General features: G+C 47.3%; 1 protein-coding gene across 1 annotated transcript in view; it reads right to left on the minus strand.

Moving 5' to 3' along the window:
• PTPN11 (protein tyrosine phosphatase non-receptor type 11) overlaps positions 1–21,006 on the minus strand; it is a 477,212-nt gene that overhangs the window by 243,120 nt on the left and 213,086 nt on the right. The window contains exon 4 of the mRNA XM_069214808.1: positions 16,429–16,621. Within this exon, the coding sequence (XP_069070909.1) occupies positions 16,429–16,621 (193 nt within the window). The remainder of the gene's footprint in view (positions 1–16,428; positions 16,622–21,006) is intronic.

A 21,006-nucleotide genomic window follows, 5' to 3' on the forward strand; every position in this document is an offset into this window, starting at 1 on the left:
CCATTGTCCTTGTATGCTGTGTTGATCGAGGTGTGCTCCCCACCCTGTCATGGAAGCATCTGTTGTTATTACGTATTGTGGCACTGGGTCTTGGAAAGGCCGCCCCTTGTTTAAATTTATGTTGTTCCACCACAGAAGCGAGAGGTAAGTTTGGCGGTCTATTAACACCAGATCTAGAAGGTGACCCTGTGCTTGAGACCACTGTGATGCTAGGCATTGTTGTAAGGGCCTCATGTGCAGTCTTGCGTTTGGGACAATGGCTATGCATGATGACATCATGCCTAGGAGTTGTAATACCATCTTTGCTTGTATCTTTTGTGTTGGATACATGCGTTGTATGATGGTGTTGAAATTTTGAATTCTTTGTGGACTTGGAGTGGCTACTCCTTTTGATGTGTCTATTATGGCTCCCAGGTATTGTTGTACCTTGCGTGGCAGAATTTTGGATTTTGTGAAATTGACGGTGAACCCTAGTTTGAAGAGGGTTTGTATGATATAATTCGTGTGATTTGAGCACTCTATTAACGAATGGGCCTTGATTAGCCAGTCGTCTAGATATGGGAACACATGTATTTGCTGTCTTCTGATGTGTGCAGCGACTACCGCTAGACATTTGGTAAAGACTCTTGGTGCGGTTGTTAATCCGAAAGGCAGTACCTTGAATTGGTAATGTATTCCTTTGAATACAAACCTTAGGTATTTCCTGTGCGATGGGTGTATTGGTATATGGAAATAAGCATCCTTGAGGTCTAAAGTTGCCATGTAGTCGTGCAGCTTTAGCAATGGCAATACTTCTTGTAGTGTGACCATGTGGAAGTGGTCTGATTTGATGAAAGTGTTGACTACTCTGAGGTCTAGGATTGGTCTCAGTGTTTTGTCCTTCTTTGGTATCAGAAAGTACAGTGAGTAAACTCCTGTGTTTATTTGTGTGTTTGGCACTAATTCGATTGCATTCTTTTGCAATAGTGCCTGCACTTCTATCTCTAGGAGATTGGAATGGTGTGTTGTTAAATTTTGTGCTTTTGGTGGTATGTTTGGAGGGAACTGTAGAAATTCTATGCAGTAACCATGTTGGATAATTGCTAGAACCCAAGTGTCTGTAGTGATTTTCTCCCATGCTCTGTAATAATGACCTATTCGTCCCCCCACTGGTGTTGTGTGGAGGGGGTGAGTGACATGTGAGTCACTGTTTAGTAGTAGGGGTTTTGGGGCTTTGGAATCTTCCTCTATTTCTAGGGAATTGCCCTCCTCTATATTGTCCCCGAAAACCTCCTCTATACTGTCCTTGGTAACTGGACGGTGTGGCTTGTGAGGTGCTGGCTTGTGTGCTTTGACCCCGAAACCCCCCTCGAAAGGGCGTTTTACGGAATGAGCTGTAATTCCCTCTGCTCTGCGGGGAGTAGAGTGCGCCCATGGCTTTGGCAGTGTCCGTATCTTTTTTGAGTTTCTCAATTGCTGTGTCCACTTCTGGACCGAACAGTTCTTTTTCATTAAAAGGCATATTGAGAACTGCTTGTTGAATCTCTGGTTTAAATCCAGACGTTCGGAGCCATGCATGCCTTCTGATAGTTATAGATGTATTAATTGTCCGTGCAGCTGTATCTGCAGCGTCCATGGAGGAGCGGATCTGGTTGTTGGAGATGGCCTGTCCCTCCTCAACCAATTGTTTTGCCCTATTTTGGAAGTCTTTGGGCAGATGTTCAATGAGATGCTGCATCTCGTCCCAGTGGGCTCTGTCATAGCGCGCAAGTAGTGCCTGGGAGTTCGCGATGCGCCACTGGTTTGCAGCTTGTGCTGCGACTCTCTTACCAGCTGCATCAAACTTGCGGCTTTCTTTATCTGGGGGTGGTGCATCTCCAGATGTGTGAGAGTTGGCCCTTTTTCTAGCTGCTCCTACAACAACAGAGTCTGGTGGCAGCTGTGTTGTGATGAAAGCCGGGTCCGTAGGAGGCGGCTTATACTTTTTTTCCACCCTTGGTGTGATTGCCCTACTTTTGACCGGGTCCTTAAATATGTCTTTTGCGTGCCGGAGCATACCAGGGAGCATAGGCAGGCTTTGGTAGGAGCTGTGGGTGGAGGAGAGTGTGTTGAACAAGAAATCATCCTCGACCTGTTCTGAGTGGAGGCTTACGTTGTGAAATTGTGCTGCTCTAGCCACCACCTGAGAGTACGCGGTGCTGTCTTCTGGTGGAGATGGTTTTGTAGGGTATGCCTCTGGGCTGTTATCTGACACTGGGGCGTCGTATAGGTCCCATGCGTCCTGGTCTTGGTCACCCTGGCTCATGGTGGTGTGAGCTGGGGAGTGTGATGGCGTTTGTGCTGGTGAAACGTTAATCACGGGCGGAGGAGAGGGTGGTGGTGTAACTCTTTTCACCACTTTTGGTTGTGGTGCTTGTTCCGTCTGGAACTCCAACCTTCTCTTTCTCCTAATGGGGGGAAGGGTGCTTATTTTCCCTGTCCCCTGCTGAATGAAGATACGCTTTTGCGTATGGTCCGCATCAGTTGCTTGTAGCTCTTCCTCAAACCTATGCTTCTGCATTTGGGAGGTTAGCGAGTGCTCTTCTGTATAAGAGCCTGAAGCTGGGTCGCTTGCAGTTTGTTTCGGCATCGAAACTTTGTCTGCGTGTTTTTTCGGCTCCGAGGTGACTTTTTTCTTTTTCGGGGCCGAAACCTCTCGGCGTCGATCTGTTTCGGTGCCGCTGTCTCGGCGTCGAGCCGTGTCCACACCGGCATCTCGGTGTCGAGGCTTGTCTCCAGCACTTTCTCGGTCCCGAGAAGGCTGCGTGCCGGTGTCTCGACCGGAGTCGGACGATCTCGGCACCGTTTGGGCCTTTTTCGGTGCCGACGGTCGGTCACCGATTTTATGGGTTGAGCCATGGCCTGGTGGCAGTGGCGTCCCCTGGGCCTTGTAAATGTTTCTTTGTGTGGTTTTCGACGTCTTACTCACGGTTTGTGTATCGTCGAATCCTTCGGAGTCTGAGTCTTGGATCGAGAAGGTACCTTCCTCTTCCTGTTCCTCGAACTCCCGTCGGGCTGTCGGTGCGGACGCCATTTGAAGTCTTCTGGCTCGACGGTCTCGGAGTGTTTTTCGGGACCGGAACGCACGACAGGCCTCGCAGGTGTCTTCGCTGTGCTCAGGTGACAGGCACAGGTTGCAGACCAAGTGTTGGTCTGTGTAGGGGTATTTATTGTGGCATTTGGGGCAGAAACGGAAAGGGGTCCGTTCCATCGGCGTTCCTCAGCACGCGGTCGGGCCGACCAGGCCCCGACGGAGGATCGAAAAACTACCCCGAAGGGCACCGGAGCTCTTCGATCTTCGATGCGGTGTTGAATGTAAGTACGCCGATCCCGAACGCAACAATACCGACGAAAATCTTCCGAAATTAACTATTTTTTTTGTTCCGAAACTCGGAGCGACAGGAACACGTCCGAACCCGATGGCGGAAAAAAAACAATCGAAGATGGAGTCGACGCCCATGCGCAATGGAGACAAAAGGAGGAGTCACTCGGTCCCGTGACTCGAAAGACTTCTTCGAAGAAAAACAACTTGTAACACTCCGGCCCAACACCAGATGGCGAGCTATTGCAGAACATGCGTATCTACAGCGACAGATGCCATCGAACATAGCATTTCATCCTTTCTGGATTTCAACCCAATGGTACAGACGGCCAGGCAAGAATTCCAGCCAGTAAAATGACTATCGCAGAAAAATCACACCCACTGTGCTTTATTGAACCCGGCCACACTCCAGATCTCGATGACCGATAAATATCACCACTTTACTGACGCAATGAAATTTGTGAAGACCGCTGAGAAAGCTTGGAGGGCTTCTCGGGGTCCGAAACTTGGCACAGTCGACTCAAGTCTCAGCGATAACGACTAACCTAATTCGTCCTTTCGCCTTCCGTGCTGAGCATCCTCCCACAAGAGGACACTCTTGTACTCAATCAAGGCTCGGACTAGTCACACACCTAACACCTACTTGTCAACACCGTGGATGCAGAGGCCTGTAGGGATGCATAGACCCTGAGGGGCTTCACTGGTTGAAGTCCTTGAACATCCTAGAGTGGCCACCCGCCCAGTATATGAAGGGACATGCTTGATCAACCCGCTTCCTCCCGAATGGATCACAAATTGCTCCCAGTTAATGTTTCGTTTAATGGGGGCAAAGGATTACTCAACCAAGTTTGGATGTTGGAATGGGTGAGGGGAGGGACAAAGACTGTTTTATGTTGTAAGTTATTGTTTCCTGAGCAGAACAACAGAGTTCTCAATTGCACCAACTACATATCGAAAAGGAATGACTCCACCCCAATTACTCACCGCAACTAATCTGGCCTCAGACACATAGGGGTGAACACCAATAGCAAGACCCAAACCACCTGCATCACATGCAACATCTGGGGCCTCAATGACCGCCAGAAGGTACAACTGGTATACTTGTATCTCACATGACACAAAACCACAAAACAGATATGTTTCCTACAGGAGATATATCTGGCTAATGCAACAGACCCTGATCTGAAGGCTGTGGAGACACATATGGAGCAGCATATTCCAATTACACAAGGGGGTATCCATCCAGATGTGCAGAGGCCTACACAGGTAGATCACAAACTCGATAGCTCACAGAGAGAGCCACTACGTCATACTTGCAAGCACGCTATATCAACACCTGGTGGCCCTCACAGCTATATATGGCACAAATACAGATGAACCAGCCTTCCTTACTGAGATTTGGAGATTAATTACGGGACTCGGCCCATGCTCAGTTCTATGCGGTGGAGACTTCAATGTCGTACTACAAGACACAATAGACCGTCAGGGTAGTGATAGCAGCTTACATCCCTGCGCCACTAAGGCTCTAAACGCCATCATATCAGATAATTGGCCATATGGAGAAATGTGCACCCGGCATCACGCAAGGGAACATGCCACTCAGCACACCACTCTGCTTGGTCCTGCATAGACTTCTGCCTGCTGTCGCAGGACGTCTCCACCTGGGTCAGAGAGATCTCCCACCTCCCCCATACCTTATCAGATCATGCAATGGTCAAGTTAACAGTACAGATCTATCAGGCGCCATTGAGAGCATACATGCAGCTACTGCCGCCCAGCGTGCTACGAGATGGGGCGTTCAGTGAGGTGATCAGGACTGCCATAGTGGAATATTTCGCACACAATAAGGACTCCCTCCACGCTGTAGGAGGCATTCAAAGTGGTGAGTTGAGGAGACTGCATATCCCTTCAATCTGGAGTTCTGAAAGCAATCCGTTCTACGTTGGCACAGTTGGAAAATGAGATACGCGAGTGGGAACTTAACTACTTCCTAACAGAAGGCATCTCCATGCGCACAGGGAGACACGCTGTTTGTTCAAATAAACACAAGCATGCAGATAAGGTGAGGGTGAACTCCTGAGCAAAACACTAGCAGGGCTTCTCCGCAAATCCCGTACTTCCATCTATATCACCCAGCTCCTGCATTCCAATTTACAGCCGGTATCGTCCCCCTCGAAACTCATAGAGATGACATCTGCCTTCTATTCCCATCTCTATCAGCACACAGTCTTGCCGGACCCTGTTGAGCTGTTCTATACCACTTATATGGCTGGACCCAGCGCATTATGAGTATCTTGACGTCCCTATAACGGTCAATGAGACTGTACAGGTGAATAAGGGACTCCAAGGAGATAAAGCTCCTAGACTTGAAGGATTTACCTTGTATTTCTATAAAGAATATGCCCCCCTCTTCGCCCCCACCTACTGGCAATGTACCAGGATTCATTAGCCGTGGGCTCATTCCCACCAATGCTACGAAAGGCAGTCATCACCACCATTCTCAAACCAGATAAACCCACTGCAGGAAGCTGGCCTGGTATGTGGTGGGTACCTAGGGTACTTAAACTTCCTACCAGGTCCAAGTATCCCCTATCAGTGAAGTGTAGGCAGTGTCTAGAAGCCAGGCCCCCTAGATGTAGCTGTGGATGAGCAGCCAAGGCTTATCTAGGAGACATGCAAAGCTCATGCAAAACCACTGTATTCACACAGCACTTACACACATGAAAGAAAACACTCAGTTGAACACAAATAAAGGTACTTTATTTTTGGTCACACAATACCACAAAGTACTAGAAGGGCAACCCTCCAATAGGAGGTAAGTAATACACTAAGTATATACACTAGTATACAGTAATAGCCATAGAAAAGGTTACAAAAACAGTGCAATGACTGCTATGATCCAAACTGCTACACATGAAGGGGTAATCTATAATCTACAGGATCAGGCGGCCTTGTTTACAGAAGTCTGGAGGCCTTTCCTAGTAGGTCCGTAACTGACAAAAGCCTTTCCCCTTTTAACACCCATCACCTCTACCACCCATCCCTCCCCCCCATTCCACATCAGCTGGTGGACAGCCGACAGACGACAACCTGGTCCCCCCCTTCTCTCCCTTCCCCCTCGTTCCCCATCTCACCAATCTCCATCTCCATTCTCGCTTCCTGTGTCAACGCACACCCTCTTTTTCTCCGACTCCTAGCCACCTATCTCTGGCAGTACCCCTCGGTTCCACACTGTTTCACTATAGCCACGTCCTTCTTAATCCTCCTCAAGTCAGTTTCCTCTCCCTCTCTTCTATCCAGCTTATATTAGCCCGACCAGTGCAGGACTACCAGATTCGCTCCCAAGAGGTTAAAGCTGTCAAGGACACCCACCCAGACCTCCCTTGATCCCTCCTCCTCCCAATCAACGAGGGGAGACCCCCAGGATACGGGAGAGGCAACAGCAGACAACTCACCCATACAGTACTCTACACATAACCGACCCACAGAATATCTGCCCGTTTCGGCTATCTTTTAACCAACAGTATGGTGCTGGGGCATCACTCTCCTGTCGGATTGTACTACAGGCCAACAACTGCATGCATAAACATCTATAAATTGGAGATACATACCTCCAACATCCCGTGATAGACACACCTATGAGCTTACCAGTCCTGATCCCCCACCTCCCTGGTCACTTGAATAAAAGCGGCAATTACGTCCTGGATTACCGCTCAACTCCCCCCACCATGCCCACATCCTGGATACTCCACACTTAACATCTTGGACCTCGCGCCACACAGTATAAGTATACATATACATAAGCTCACATAATATTCCATAATACTAAGGAAATTATCAACATACTCTCTAACCCACCCTGGCTCGCTGACCTAACCCTCCCCCCCCCTCAGTTTTCTTTCTCTTCACCTCTACCACCCCCTGCCCCCTTCTCCCTATCTATCTCCATCTCTAATACATTTTTCCACCAACCCCCCTCTATCCCTCCCTATCTCCCCCCACTTCATATTATTCATATTATTTTTCAGTCTATCTTACTCAATGTATTTTAAATCGCCTCAGATGGCAATTAACCCTCGCATGTTAAGCGTAAAACTAGCCCTGTTATGAAGCATATGGACATTCCCCGCAATGTACTCTGTAATATCCTTCAATTCCCAATAAAGATTTAAAAACAAAAAACAAAAAAAACTGTGCAAATGCAGATACCCAATAGTGACTCTAGGGGGAACCCAAACCATATACTAAACAAAATTGGGTGCGAACACAGGACCACCCAACTAGGTAAGTGAAATGTGTAGAGGGGAGCTGGGAGTACTAGAAAACGACAGGGGTAAGTAACACAGTAACCCCCCCCAACCCTAGCGACCAGGAAGGAAGGAGTAAATCACTGGAATTTCCCCCAAACCACCCAAAAGGAGGGAAAAAAAGAAAAGAAGACACCCAGACTAGACTGCAAGAAGCCAGCGGTGGATTCCTGGAGGAGAAGACCTGTGGAGAGAGGGGACCAAGTCCAGGAACCACAGATGAGTCCAAGAAGAGTATGAGCTACTACCCACCCAGCTGTACTTGCAGGAGTTGGTTGACGGCGATGAAGATCAGGTCAGCACTGCAGTTCTGGAGCTGGAGAAGAGATCCTGAGAGATGCAGAAGATGTCCCATACTGGAATGAAGATTGAAGACGGGTGTTGGTGCAGGAATTCCACCAACAAGCCTTGGCAGAGGCAAATTCGAGGTTAGCGAAAAACCAGCAAGGCCCAGGAGGACTCAACCCAGGAGGGGGAGTCTGAGGGGACCCTCAACGATACAGAGAGCCCACAGGAGCAAAAGCAGCACCCACAGGAGTCCCATAGGACAGGGATACAGAAGTTGCAGAAGAAGCCCACGCAGCACTACAGAAAGGCATCCCACGCTGCAGGAGAACCACACAGAGGGCTGTGCTTCGCAGGAAGGAGTGCTGGAGTTCCACGTAGCCTGAAGCTCCCTTGGAGGATATGCAAACAAGCCTTGGCAGCTGCAAGAGACACAGTGCATGGGGGTACTATACTGCGTGGGAAGGCAACGGCTTACCTCCAGCACAGTTGGACAGCTGGCTGAGAGGACCAAGAGGACTACTCTGAACTGCCACCCGTGATGCAAGATCCATGCAGCTCAGGATGAGAGGAGATCCACGCAGCCGGTCATCATTGCAGTAGGTGCCTTTGGATGCAGGGGAGTGACTCCTTTACTCCAAGGAAGATTCCTTCTCGTGCAGACTGAAGACTTGCCGCCTTCAGAGGATGCACAGTCAGGGAAATGTTGCAGAAGCTGGAAGGGGCTGTGGAAACAATGCTGCAAGAAGAGTCTTCTTCATGGATGCAGATTTTCAGTTTCTGGGGGTCCAGTTGCAGTTCCAGTGGCTAGAAGTCTAAGTGGAGGTTGCAGAAGAGTCCTATTGGAATCTTGCAAGCCGAAACTGAGGACCCACCCAAGAGAGACCCTAAATGGACCCGGAAGGGGGATTGGTCACCTAGCCAGGTAAGCATCTATCAGGAGAGGGCTCTGGCGTCACCTGTCTAGCCTGGCCACTCAGATAATCCCAGAGGTCCCTGCCAACCTTTGATTCAAGATGGCAGAACCCGGAGACCATCAGGAGGAGCTCTGGGCACCACCCCTGGGGTGGTGATGGACAGGAGAGTGGTCACTCTCCTTTCCATTGTACAGCTTCATGCCAGAGGAGGGATGGGGGTTCCTTGAACTGGAGGGCACAAAATGTGCCCTTCAAAGCATACAAGTGGCTTGGGGAGGCTACCCCTCCAAAGTCAGTCACACCTATTTCCAAAGGGAGAGGGTGTTACCTCCCTCTAACAAAGAAAATCTTTTGTTCTGCTTTCTTGAGCTTGATCAGATCAAGCAGCAGGAGGGCAGAAACCTGTCTGCGGGGTGGCAGCAACTTGGGCTGCACGTAAAACCGTAGAAAACTGGTGGTAGCAATGCTGGGGGTCCTCAAAGGAGCCCCCAGAGTGCATGGAATCATACTTCCAATACTGGCAACAGTACTGGGGTATGATTCTGACATGTTTGATACAAAACAGGCCTCGTTCAGAGTTACCATTATGTAGCTAGACATAGGTAGTGACCTATGTCCAGTACACGCAGAAAATGGCGTCCCCGCACTCTCGAAGCCCATGAAAATGCCACTGGAGTTCGTGGGGGCACCTCTGCTAGTGCAGGGGTTCCCTCACACACAGGAACCTGCACCCTGCCCTCTGGGCTAGGAAGGCCTGCCATAGGGATGATTTATAGTGACCTGGTGCAGTGACTGATGGTGAAAAAGGTTGCATGCACCCTTTCACGCAGGCTGCAATGGCAGGCCTGCAGAACACTTTGCAGGGGCTCGCCACGGGTGGCATAATACATGCAGCAGCCCATGGAGATTCCCTGGTACCCCAGTGCCCTGGGTACCTGTGTATCATATACTAGGGGCTTACATGGTGGCACCAGTATGCCAAATTTGGGGGGGGGGGAAGGTATAGTTACCAAATTAGAAGGTAGAGAGCATAATCTCTGGTGTGCTGGTTAGCAGGATCCCAGTGAACACAGTCAAACACAGACAACAGGCAGAGAATGGGGATAACCATACCAAGAAAGAAGGTACTTTCCTACACCCACCGAGCACTGTGACTCTTATAGGCCTCTCTCTGTCATAAACATTGACAACAAGATCCATGTCAAAATTCTGGCTAACGTATGTCCCCCTGATGCCTCTGACAGTCCAACCTGATAAATCAGGTTTCATACCTCGAAGGTCCACCTTCCACAATGTCCGCACCATATTTGCGGTCATGCACTACCTCGCCCCCATGTCATTGCCCTGGCGGCACTGCTAGATGTCACAAAGGCATTTGATTCTTTAGAATGGGACCACCTGTGTTTCCTCCTCCCACGCATTGGGTTGAGTTCCCAGTTCATACAACAAATTAGGCTTTTTTTTACAAGCATGGTGGCTCGAGTACAGCTAAACAGGCTCCTTTCTGATTCATTCCCTGTTTCCTGTGGCATGCGACAGGGATGTCCCTCAAGTTCGCTATAGTGATGGAGCCTTTAGCCGGAAACCCTCACCAACATAATGCCAGCAAAGGTATAGGCTTTCACACCAGTGGCCTCAATGTTTCGATGTACGCAGATGACATCACTCTATATATCAGTAATCCTAGGAAAAACCTTAGCCCTCTCATCCAGGAGGTGCTACAGTTTGACTCATACTTCAGAATCTCAGTTAACTGTGCCAAATTCAATCTCTTTCCACTTACAGACTTCACAATACCCTTTCAATGCGAATATCTGCTGACCTTGGCAATGGGGCCCGTTCGTTACTCGGGCATCTGGATGAGCAAGCATGTGGAAGAGCTCTGGAGAACTAACTACAGTCGGGCCCTGGAATGGCTCGAAGATCATATCTGGTCCCGTCTGACCTTAACCATAGCAGGACATATCACTATAGCTAAAATGGTTGTTTTACCAAAATTGCTCTACCTGTTCGTAAACATTCTGCTCCCCCTCGTGACCCAATTCTTCAAACTACTACGGTCTAGCCTGAACTCATTTTATTGGGCCGGGAAACATCCATGGTCTCCAAAGAAACCATGACACTGCCACTATAACAGGGAGGCCTGGGAGCTCTAAATACAACCATCTACGCACTATGCGCGCAGGCACACTGTTTGCAATATTGGAGTCACCCTACTCCATATCAACCACATATCGCTATTGAGACACATTGTGTATCTCCTTGGCCCCTTTTGAATGCCCTCTTCCTTCCATATAAGGCACCCAAGAGCAAAATCGGTTGAGTGCGTATGATGAGCCTGGGAGGGATTACGAAGGTGGGCAGGGCTGACGACACTTTATTTCCCATCTGCCACACTGGCGAAACACTCCACCACACGTTCTCGAAACCCTCGCTGCGCCTTTCGCCATTGGAACACATGCCAACATCCATCTTGCCCTACAAATCAATCACCAGGCTCTATGTCCACACACAGACAAGTGAATGCATTGTGACCTCAAGATTGTGGGACACATGGACTACAAACATAGACTCCGCCCCCCTCTTCACAGAGGAAATGTGAGCATACTGCTGTAAGCAACTGACAGTGCCCTCACCAAACTACAGACTGCGCCTTATACATTTTAAATTCTTGTATCGTCTTTACAGTACCTCCTTACGGTTATTAAGATGGGACTCTTCCCCGATACAAGATGCCAGTGATGCAATATGCCCGGGGCCTCTTCCCTCTACCTCGCTTGGCAATGTCCCCTCCTAGCACACTTCTAGCTAGAGATCTAAACCACAATTCATAGAATGACAGATATGAGGCCCCAGTTCACTCCACTGACCAGTCTACTGGGCTATGAAGCAGACATACCTCCACGGGACCCAAACGCATTGCTATCCTGCTCATCCTTGCCCATGCACTGAGGTAGGAACCCAGCTCCCACTGTATAGAAGTGGCTAGAAGTTGTGACCTACTGTCAAGAGCAACTGGCTAATTACTGGGATCTCATGCCACCTCGGTCCAGACCAATAGATATCTGGGAACCATTCCTGTCATCTTGCATTTACAAAACTTAGTACACAGGACATTACTGGTGAGCCCCTGGGATGGGTAGTCAGGAAAGGGACACCCTTATGGCAAGGGCCTCGGAGCAGGGCCCTCCATATCATGAAAGGGGTGTGCCTTCGCTAAAGCAACACCCATTGAGACTGCCGGGGGGGGGGGTTCTCCTGTCCCATACTGGACACAAAGCATAACCTGAGTCACCTTTCTCATTAAGATGGCATCCTGGGCCAGTCGGACACTGTAACACATTTGAAACACGCACCCTTATGTCAATCATTCAACTGTAGATCTGTTATGACTTTGTGACATATATAGATATATCTCCTCAATGGTTCTGTGTTTTATCTTTGTAAAAAACAATAAAACCAATTAAAAAAAAAGAAGATAGGATGTGATCCAGTCGAGAGCAGTCCCTCTATGCTGGCTTCATAGAGTCTTTGTATTAGTGTTGCAGGCTACTGTGTTTTAAGATCATTCCAGATAGTGATGAGGGTAGATGCTGTGCCTTTTCCTGGGTGGAATCCTGTTATGTAGTGAGAAAGCATGGAGTTATCTTCAATGAATTGTGACATGTGGGTAAATGCTACTCTCTCAATCAGTTTTCCCAGAAAAGACCCATTTATAATTGGTCTGAGTATGTTGGGTTCATGCGGGTCCAGGTTTGTTTTCTTTAATAAAGGGTTTATGTATGCCTTTTTATGTCTTCAGTAAAGATTCCCGTAATTAAAGAATTATTGATTATTCTTCTTACTGGTGTAGCAGCAGAGGTAGTTAAAAGCATATTCCTGAAGATTTGTGATGAACAAAGATGAGAAGGACAGCAGGCTCGCCTGCTTGGTTTGCCCGGATCCCTAAATCCACTTTGTGATATTTGTTTGAAGAAATGCAGAGGCTGTGTTGGCCTACTCATGAAGGGGATTTTTGGGAATGGGTTGGTGCTGGTGGTTTTCCATTGTTTTAAATAGGAGCCCAAAGTGCCTGCTTTGGTTGTGTAATGATTTTCCAGTTTATCTGTGGATTCCTGTGTAATGGGATGAGTTCCTTCTGTGCTTTTAGGTTTAAAAAATTTGGTGTGAATTTTATAAAACTATTTATTTGCACTTTTATCATTTTGAATTCTGTCTGAATAGTACATTATTTGTTGTCTGTTTACTTGTATATTCAGTTAAGTTTCTGTAGGTAAAGTTTGTCTTGATTGCTGTTTGTTCTGAGCCCGGCACGTTGCAGCTTTCTAATTTGCTATTTTATCTTTTTTAGTTTTGCATTTCTCCAAGGTATTTGTTCACTTTAGTTCTGTTTTGTTGTGCTTAGTGGTACTAGGATATCAAAAGCTTCCTACAGCCACACAAAGTTTTTGAACAGAATGTTTTTTTCTAGATCTGTGTTGGATGTTAGTTGTGTTTCTAAGTATTCAAAATTGAGTTTGTTATACAGTCGGTAGGGGGATGCATGTATGGTGATCTGAGGTGGGCTTGGTTTGTGGTGTTTTATGTTGGAAAGCTAGAAAATGGTGGTCTGATCATATGGCCAGAGTAATTCCTTTAAAAGTAACTAGTTCTGGATTAGCAAGAATGGCGTCTAGGATATGTCCTGTGATGTGTGTGGGTTTTTGTACGATCTGATGTAGGTTTATGGTGACTAGGCCAATGATGATAGTTCCTGGATGGGGCTATTGGGTTAGTCAAACCAAATGTTTAGGTCACCAAGAATGATATTTTGGAATATAGTGTTATACATTTTCAACCTGTGTCCAGAAATGTGCCTGGGACTGTTGCATTTCTAAGTGGTGGTCTGTAAAGGAGACGGAACTTACAGGATGAAGTTGGTTAAGGGCTCATTCTGGTGATATGGGCCTCACATCCATGTATGGAAATGCTACATATATTTTTTCACCAAAAAATCAAGGGTTAGAGGGATGTTACAGTTCAGTTCATATTCTACAGTTATAAAACCAGAGAAATTCAACAGTTATAGTAATAGTTATCTCAATAAATTATAAATAGTGTCCTAAGATAACTATAACTCATCCCCAGCCATGCACGTTTTAACATTCATTATTTTAATGCAAATATTAAAGTTAGGAATGATGCCATACAAGATGTCATTACTGATGTAATATGTGGGGAAAGTCCCAGTGCATGGTGAGGCCGCATGCACCCCCTCCCTGGGCTAATTTTGGACCCCATCCCCCAGGGCCAGGCCAATTAATTGAAGGGGAGAGGGAGCCAGGCAACTCCTCCCAAGGCCGATTATGGCCGCTGGGACCCCATCCCCTGGGGCCCGCCAATCAGTACAGGGGTGGGCTGCGTGGCCCCCTGGACCAGGCCCACTTTGGCCCTCGAGACCCCATCCTCGAGGGCTAGGACACTTGACACTAAAAACATGCTGCTCCCAGCATACAGGAGCAATTACTCCATCTGTTTTCCTTGCTGATTCACAGTGGGCAGAAATACAGACAAAGTCCACTCCCAGCAAGCAGAAGCAGTTTTCATGCACCCGCCCACTGGGAGCGAACTTACTGCTTGCTCTTGGTTAGCGGGACTGTCAAAGCTCCTGCCAAGCGACAGTATACAACTATGTGGCTCAGGGTGGGCACCTCGGGCATAGGAAGCCGGCCCTGGGAGTGACGGTCCCCAGGGCCATCAATGGCTCCAGGAGGGGGGTGGGGGTCGTGCGGTCCCCACCTCTGTATTTCCAGAGCCTGCCCTGGAGAGGTGAGGGTCCCCAGGACCAAAAACAGCCTGGGAGGGGGAACTCCATGGCCTCCCTCTTCAATGACTAATCAGTCATGACATGGGGAAGTAGTGGTCGCCAGGTCATAAAAGACCCAGAAAGGGGGGGTCTGCGCACCCCCTTCCCCTCTTACATTGGCCCTGACCCGTAAAGCTAGCAGCCAATCGGGCAATAAACCCCCCTTCTCTTCACTTAAGGTTAGCCTGGACCCGGGGAGGTGGCGGCCCCCGGGGGCAATATTGGCCTTGGAGATAAGGGCCAGCGTGCGACCCCCTCCTCAAAATCAATAATTATATATGCCAGGCTCAACTATAAACATAGTACATGTACATCTATAAAACTCTTGAATGAGAAGTGAGAGATAGCTTCTCCATCCTTCGTGGAATATGTAGAAAGGAACTAAAGATTGAGGATTTAGTATTTAGAATTTGGTTTAGTTTTATTGAGAATAATGTGTGATTGGCGATTTGAAAGCGCTCTTCTGGTGCAATTTGTTTTTCTTTTATTGCTTTCATAGACTGGACGCTTTTCTTTTGCAATTCAAGAAGCGGGTTCCTTGATGTATTAAACCATATTAAGCTACTGTAACAGCAAACCTTGGTAGTACAAATAATGTTGGATGAGAATTGGCTACACTAGCAAATAACTGTGAAATACTAATAGTTTTGTAGATGAAACAATGTACAAATTATCAATGAAAGTCACAACGAATTGTGATCTTTTTGGTTTGGGGTGAGAAACAACTAACTAGGAATGTAAATGATATAGAGGTAAAATGATAACATGACATCACCAATGAATAGTTCAGCAAATGAATTTGAATTCTAGTTAAGTATTTCTATGCAGTTATTTTAGCTTATGAACTTTGCGAGTACTCATGTGCAATTATAATGATGTTGAATAATTAAGTATTTGAAGACACATTGGGAAGGTGTCTGATGTGCGGCTACTTAAGCATATGAGCTTTGTGATCATGCGTGGGGAAAGTTTGATAATTTCTTATATTAACCAAATGTTTCAAATCAAGCTACTGATATCATAGTGTCACCAATTAACATTGGGAAAATGTGGATTTATCTAAATCATTATGTTGTCTTTTCCTTTTGAAAGCACTTTAGAGAGGCATATAAAGTATTTTTTTTAGACTTGTCATGTGGTGTTGTTTACAAAACACATCACAGGTCATGTGATGAAGAACCGAGTGCGGTTGAAACGCGTTATCTGTGAACTTTTTGCCAGGCTGCAGTGGATCATGTTTTAGCTCTGGGAGAACGAGTGGCAATAGAAGTAAAGATTACTTCGTGGAGAGACACCCGCTCACAAGCCCAGACAGACGGGGCATTTAATGTCTACATGGTTACGTCCTACCAAATAATTGCTTGCTTTGCTTGCTAGAAGCTCTACAGCGAACACAAACATATAATGCTTTAACTGTATGTACATTTTCATAATGTGTTAGGTGGTAAGATTTAAAATTAGCATGATTATTGACTGAAAATTCTGGGGAAATAAAGAAAGACGGACTGCATTTCATGCCTTAACTATGATGGAGAACATCACTTTAATGTTTCTGTTTCAATCAACTGCACCTTCGATGGAGGACAGGAAACAGTTATGATGTTGATCCATCTTGTAGGTTAGGACGAGTTCTGGCAATTTTAACTAATGGAAACTCTGATCTAGAAATCATGTCAAATACACAGCCTGTAATGCCTTCCAGCAACAACAAAAAGGTAGTTGAAAAAGCTCTACCTGGCACCGTATCATGACGTGTGTCACTTTAGATTTTCCATCGTTGCTCTCGCCTTTATCATCCCCCGTGCGCACAGACAGGACAAAGTCACCAGGGTGGCTTTGGCTTTCACGGACTAGAAAGCTTCCATGTTTTCCTTTTTCTGTTAACAACTTCTCAGCTTCCTTCCCAGAAAGGTGCCCATGAAACCACCTGCATTATGGTAAATGAAAGAAAAAGACATTCGTAATCTTGCAACTTGTGACAAATGTATACACTGCTTACAGCAAAATCAAGGACTTGAAGTGGAAGGTAGTAAAAAAAAAAAGAGTGAAAACATAGCAAAGAAATAGAAAAGAACAGGGAAGTTATGGCTCGGAAGAACTATTTTCTTGTGGTTTGTCATACCTGCAACCCAAATACCGGCAAGCGCACCATCATCAATAATGACTTTCTCTAGGATACATTATGTGTAACATTAGCTGCATAAAATTAGGCCTGGGTGGGATTATTAATTCCTCTAGCAGAAGAAGAAGAATTTGGTAATTCCACGCTAATATGCAGTTCAAAGGGGCATATTTATACTTTGTCTGCGCCGAATGTGCGTCAAAAATGTTGACGCACATTCAGCGCAAACCTTGCCCCATATTTAAACTCTGACGCCCGCGGCCGTTTTTTGGATGCGGGAACCCGCCTTGCGTTAATCATATGCAAGGTAGGCGTTCCCGTCCAAAAAATGACTTAAACGGCCATGTGTCGTATTTATGCTTCTGGGCAAAAATGCCGCACGGCCGGGAGGCGGAGCCGGAAAATGACTCACAGCCCGATTTGCGTCAAAAATTAACTCCTGGGTCAGGGGAGGCGTTAAAATGGGGCAAACACACCTGTATTTAATCAGAACACACAGAAGCAACAGCAGAGCAGCAAAAGGGAGACATGGAGGTGCTTCTCATCCAGCGTGCACGCAGATGCAGAGCCCAGCAACAACAACAGAGGCTACCACAACACCAGCAGAGACCCCAAAGGCAGCACAGAAGGCAGGAGAGAATATTCCGCACCAGAACAACCCTTCATGGCCTCAGGGAACATGACATCAACCAGAGGTACAGGTTGAACTGGCAGGCCATTCAGCAGCTGTTGCGCAACATAGAGCCACAGTTGGCACCCACCTTGCTGACACCCCGCACTACCCCAACAGAAACCAAGCTGCTAGCTGTACTTCACATGCTGGCAAGTAGCTCCTTTCAAAGCACTGGCACCCTGGTTGCCGGAATATCACAGCCATCATTTTCTGCCTTCATTGGACTCACACCCCGCCACATCTGCTTCCCAAACACACTGCAGAAGCAGCAGGAGACAAAACAGGGGTTTTACCTTATTGGTGGCTTCCCACACGTCCTTGGTGCCATCGACTGCACACATGTACGCTTTGTGCCACCTGCTGCAACTGAACACCTCTACCGCAACAGGAAGCACACACATTCCATCAATGTGCAGGCCATTGTCGATCACCAAGGATTGTTCACCAACATCGTGGCAAAGTATCCTGGGAGTGTCCATGACTCATTCATCTTCCGTCACTCTACCATCAATCAACGCTTCCAGGATGGACAATATGGCAATGGACTACTTGTTGGTAATACAGAAACCTACTTATATACACACTGCACTGCACAGCAACCCTCTAGGACACACAACACATACACCACGACAGCAACATGTGGACAGAAACACACAGGTTGTGACATCACTAGCCATGTTTCATAGGTCTGCAGTGAACCTGTCACACATCTGAAATTAGTGTACAGTCTAATGTTAAGACGTCAATGATCACAACGTATGGAGAGGTTTGGCCAATTGTCACCTTGCAAAATGTAAGCGGCTCACTGATGTTTAAATTAATCCATTGCATAAGTCTAAAGGTATGGGATGTCCAGGGTACATAGATGCTAACGTGTTACTACCACTGTCAAAATGAATCTGTGTATGGAACTATCATCTCACCCCCGGTGAAGAAACAGGGACACCTGTATAACAAGTCACAAGGCTAGGGAGTGCACACTACTGCAAATACCCAAACATACTGCTGACAACCGGTCAGCAGGCAAACACTTGTTTAGCCAAGGAAACAACCCAATTCAGATTGTACATCCTACAAGCCTAGGAAGGAACACAATAATACAAAAGAGTCACAGACAACACAAGACAACTACTGCCATGCAAGCTGATATCAATGGTGCAAGCTACATCAACATGATCCTATTCATTTTCTTTTTCAGCTGATCATGGGTATGGGATCCAGCCATGGATTATGACACCATTTGGCAACCCAAGAACTGCAGCAGAGCGTGCCTACAATGACGCACATAGGAGGACACGCAGCATAGTCAGGAGGACACGCAGCTTAGTCAGGAGGAAACGCAGCATAGTCAGGAGGAAACGCAGCATAGTCAGGAGGACACGCAGCATAGTCAGGAGGACACGCAGCATAGTCAGGAGGACACGCAGCATAGTCAGGAGGACACGCAGCATAGTCAGGAGGACACGCAGCATAGTCAGGAGGACACGCAGCATAGTCGAGAGGACCTTCGGCATCCTCAAGTCGAGATTCAGGTGCCTTGACATCACTGGTGGCAGCCTCCTATATTCCCCAGAACTGGTCTGTAAGATCATTCTAACATGTGCCATCCTGCACAACATTTGCATACAAAGGAACATTCCCCTCTTAGAACAAGAGCCACACATGCCTGAAGAGGGGGAAGAGGAGGATGCTGTCCTGCAACATGAGGGGGAACAACAAAACACAGCTGCTGGAGTGCGTAGGCGCCAACATATTGTGAATAATTTCTTTTAAACCAACTCACCATTACCACTGTATTAACTAATGTAAATAAACACTGTTAATAATCACCATATCATGGTCTGGGTAATCATTTTTGCTCACCTTTATCTCCAACTATCAGAATAATAGTGTAGCCTCATGGAGCATTGCTGATATACCGATCATGACACAGAAATTTCCTGAGCAACTGTGATGCGTATCATACAACAGTCACATACACACACAATGTAAATGACATATATCCTGTACGTTTCACCTTTGAAGGGCAATAGCAGAGGACCACACCTATTTCACACATACATGTTGGCAACATGGTTCATCGCAGCATATGGCACACAACTAAGACACCATCAGTCACTAAGGGAAAAAACGCCTGTAGGAAGTTGGCTCTGTATGTGCTATTTCAAAGTAAGGAATAGCATGCACAGAGTCCAAGGGTTCCCCTTAGAGGTAAAATAGTGGTAAAAATAGATAATACTAATGCTCTATTTTGTGGTAGTGTGGTCGAGCAGTAGGCTTATCCAAGGAGTAGTGTTAAGCATTTGTTGTACATACACATAGACAATAAATGAGGTACACACACTCAGAGACAAATCCAGCCAATAGGTTTTGTTATAGAAAAATATCTTTTCTTAGTTTATTTTAAGAACCACAGGTTCAAATTTAACATGTAATATCTTGTTTGAAAGGTATTGCAGGTAAGTACATTAGGAACTTTGAATCATTTCAATTGCATGTATACTTTTCAAGTTATTCACAAATAGCTGTTTTAAAAGTGGACACAGTGCAATTTTCACAGTTCCTGGGGGAGGTAAGTTTTTGTTAGTTTTACCAGGTAAGTAAGACACTTACAGGGTTCAGTTCTTGGTCCAAGGTAGCCCACCGTTGGGGGTTCAGAGCAACCCCAAAGTCACCACACCAGCAGCTCAGGGCCGGTCAGGTGCAGAGTTCAAAGTGGTGCCCAAAACGCATAGGCTAGAATGGAGAGAAGGGGGTGCCCCGGTTCCGGTCTGCTTGCAGGTAAGTACCCGCGTCTTCGGAGGGCAGACCAGGGGGGTTTTGTAGGGCACCGGGGGGGACACAAGCCCACACAGAAATTTCACCCTCAGCGGCGCGGGGGCGGCCGGGTGCAGTGTTAGAACAAGCGTCGGGTTCGCAATGTTAGTCAATGAGAGATCAAGGGATCTCTTCAGCGCTGCAGGCAGGCAAGGGGGGGCTTCCTCGGGGAAACCTCCACTTGGGCAAGGGAGAGGGACTCCTGGGGGTCACTTCTGCAGTGAAAGTCCGGTCCTTCAGGTCCTGGGGGCTGCGGGTGCAGGGTCTTTTCCAGGCGTCGGGACTTAGGTTTCAGAGAGTCGCGGTCAGGGGAAGCCTCGGGATTCCCTCTGCAGGCGGCGCTGTGGGGGCTCAGGGGGGACAGGTTTTGGTACTGACAGTCGTAGAGTAGTCCGGGGGTCCTCCCTGAGGTGTTGGTTCTCCACCAGCCGAGTCGGGGTCGCCGGGTGAAGTGTTGCAAGTCTCACGCTTCTTGCGGGCAGTTGCAGGGTTCTTTAAAGCTGCTTCTTGAAACAAAGTTGCAGTCTTTTTGGAGCAGGTCCGCTGTCCTCGGGAGTTTCTTGTCGTCGTCGAAGCAGGGCAGTCCTCAGAGGATTCAGAGGTCGCTGGTCCCTTTGGAAGGCGTCGCTGGAGCAGAGTTCTTTGGAAGGCAGGAGACAGGCCGGTGAGTTTCTGGAGCCAAGGCAGTTGTTGTCTTCTG

The sequence above is a fragment of the Pleurodeles waltl genome, chromosome 11 (assembly GCF_031143425.1).
Source record: "Pleurodeles waltl isolate 20211129_DDA chromosome 11, aPleWal1.hap1.20221129, whole genome shotgun sequence".
NCBI classification, from domain to species: Eukaryota; Metazoa; Chordata; class Amphibia; order Caudata; family Salamandridae; genus Pleurodeles; species Pleurodeles waltl.